This window comes from Empidonax traillii, unplaced genomic scaffold, assembly GCF_003031625.1.
Source record: "Empidonax traillii isolate 1590-97213 ecotype Southwest subspecies unplaced genomic scaffold, ASM303162v1 scaffold4498:size9548, whole genome shotgun sequence".
NCBI lineage: Eukaryota > Metazoa > Chordata > Aves > Passeriformes > Tyrannidae > Empidonax > Empidonax traillii.
In genome coordinates this window covers 7131-9548 of record NW_020959691.1, presented here as the reverse complement: position 1 = coordinate 9548, position 2418 = coordinate 7131, and the positions used below count along the sequence as shown (strand labels likewise).

Genomic DNA, 2418 nt, shown 5'->3' with positions numbered 1-2418 from the left:
GACGGGGAGGGGAGAAAAGGAGCCTCAGCGTGGGGTAGGGAAAGGGGCTGGGGGCCAGGGAGGAGGCTGGAGGGGCGGGGGGGGCAGGAAGGGGGTTGGAGGTGAGGCCGGGGGGCACCTTGGGGGTCAAGAGGGGGGCGGGAAAAGAGGCTGGGGGGCACCCGGGGAGGGGTTGAGGGAATGCCAACCCTGGGTGTGTGCAGGGGGGTCTGGGAGCTCGAGGGAGGAACAGGGGAGGCGCCCTGGGTGTCCAACAAGGCTTTGGGGGTCTGGGGGGGGGTCCCAGCCCCCCTGACTCCCCCTGTGCCCCTCAGCCCTGCCCTGCCAGCTGCACCCCAGCCCACTGAAGCGCTCGCTGTCACTGGTGCCCAGCAGCCCCCAGCCCGGCCAGGGGGGTGAGTGGGCGGGGGGCGGAGGCCCTGAGGACACCCCCTCGGCCCCAAGGGCCCCCCCCCCGTTCGGGGAACACGCCCCCCTGTCCCCCCAGAGCAGCGTGGCCTCATCGGGCAGCGAACACACTGAGGAGCCCGGCGGGCGCAACTCCTTCCAGGAGGACGGCAGCGGCATGAAGGGTGGGCTGGGGGAGGGTTCCGGGGGGGGTTTACGGGGTGTTTGGGGGGGGCTGCCATTTCACAACCACCCCCCGACCCCCCCAGACGTCCCCTCGTGGCTCAAGAGCTTGCGGCTCCACAAGTACGCGGCGCTGTTCGCCCAGATGAGCTACGAGGAGATGATGACACTGACAGAGCATCACCTGGAGTCGCAGGTGGGCTGGGGCCATCCCTGGGACCCCCGCCCCGTGTCCTTGGGCTGCCTGGCAGGGCCATGACACCCTCACTGTCACCCCCAGAACGTCACCAAGGGCGCCCGGCACAAGATCGCCCTGAGCATCCAGAAGCTGCGGGAGCGGCAGAGCGTCCTCAGGGCGCTGGAGAAGGTCACTGGTGCCACTGGGAGCACGGGGGGGGCCTGGAGGGGGCCGTTGGGTCCCCCAGGGTGACACTGGTTGGTCTTGGGGGACACTGCGGCGACACTGGGGTGGCCCTCTGGTAACCCAGGTGTGACACTGGTGACACCGGAGGGGCCCTTAAGCTCCCCTCTGCCATGTCTCAGTGTCCCCACAGGTTGCTGGGGAGAGCGACCCTGGTGTCCCTGGGGTCTTTTTCTCATGTCTCTGGTCATGCCCAGTGTTTCCAGGGGCTGTTTTTGGCGGTCCCCGATGTCCCCCCGTGTCCCTGGGGGGGGGTCCCTGATGCTCCCTCTTCTCCCTGTGTACCCCCAGGACATCCTCGAGGGGGGCAACCTGTGGACGGCGCTGCAGGAGCTGCAGCAGATCCTGGTGACCCCCATCAAGGCCTTCCGGCCCCCTCCAGCTGCGCCCCCCCCTCCCGGGACCCCCGACGGAGCCCCCCCGGCCCCTACTCCTGACGCCTTTGCCTCTCCCCCGGCCCCCGACACTGAGGCCCCCGCGGCCCCTGTCCCTGACGGGGACATCCCGGGCCAGTTCACCCGGGTCATGGGCAAGGGTGAGTCTGAGGGGTCCTGGGGAGGGGTCGGGGGGGTCACAGGGAGCTGGGGGGGTCACAGGGAGGGTCACAGGGTCAGTCCCCAAAAGGAACATGTCAGGGCGGCTCAGTGGGTTCTGGAGGGGCGCCCCAGCGTTCCAGAGGGGCTTGGGGTTTGGAGGGGCATCCCAGGGTTGGGGGTCATGTCACAGGGTTCCAGAGGGGGTTCAGGGCATGTGTGTGGGGGGATCCCAAGGTTTGGGGGGGGTCACAGGTTTTGGGGAGGGGTCCCTGACTCCCCCTTAGTGTGCACCCAGCTCCTGGTGTCGCGGCCAGATGAGGAGAACATCACCAGTTACCTCCAGCTGCTCGAGAAGTGCCTGAGCCACGAGGTACTGAGGGGGGGGCCTTGGGGGGGGAGACGAGGGGGTTCCATGACCCCAGGTGACCCCCCCGATACCCCCCAGGCGTTCACGGAGACGCAGAAGAAGCGGCTCCTGTCCTGGAAGCAGCAGGTGCTGAAGCTGCTCCGCGCCTTCCCCAAGAAGGGGCCCCTGGACGGTCCCCCGGGCTACCGGCCCCCCAAGGGGTATGTGGGGGGCTCAGGGACACCCCCCCCGGGGCTGTGGGACCCCCAAATTCCCCTGGGACCCCCTTCCTGACCCCAGATGTCACCACAAGGAGTCCCTGGACGTGACACCGCTCCTCCCCAGTTTTGAGGGGAATCTCAGGGTGATCCCCCAGTGCTGGGGGGGTGGGGATGTCCTGGGGTGGTTTGGGGGTTATCCCCCTGTTCTGGGGGGATTTTGGAGGGACTGTCTTGCCCCCCTGACTCCTCCCAATTTGTTCCCCCCCCAGCTGGGCCTTTGGCTCCAACTCTCTCCCCATAGCTGGCTCTGTGGGGGGGGGGCGG

The 2418-nt window shown here is 68.6% G+C and overlaps 1 protein-coding gene across 1 annotated transcript in view; it reads left to right on the top strand.

Moving 5' to 3' along the window:
* Positions 1 to 314: 314 nt before the first annotated feature.
* LOC114072924 (protein Smaug homolog 2-like) overlaps positions 315 to 2418 on the top strand; it is a gene marked incomplete at its 5' end in the record, with an annotated part of 7796 nt that continues 5692 nt past the window's right edge. Inside the window, 7 exons of the mRNA XM_027910744.1 lie at positions 315 to 572; positions 657 to 766; positions 851 to 937; positions 1283 to 1526; positions 1812 to 1897; positions 1973 to 2094; positions 2364 to 2414. Of these exons, the coding sequence (XP_027766545.1) occupies positions 315 to 572; positions 657 to 766; positions 851 to 937; positions 1283 to 1526; positions 1812 to 1897; positions 1973 to 2094; positions 2364 to 2414 (958 nt within the window). The remainder of the gene's footprint in view (positions 573 to 656; positions 767 to 850; positions 938 to 1282; positions 1527 to 1811; positions 1898 to 1972; positions 2095 to 2363; positions 2415 to 2418) is intronic.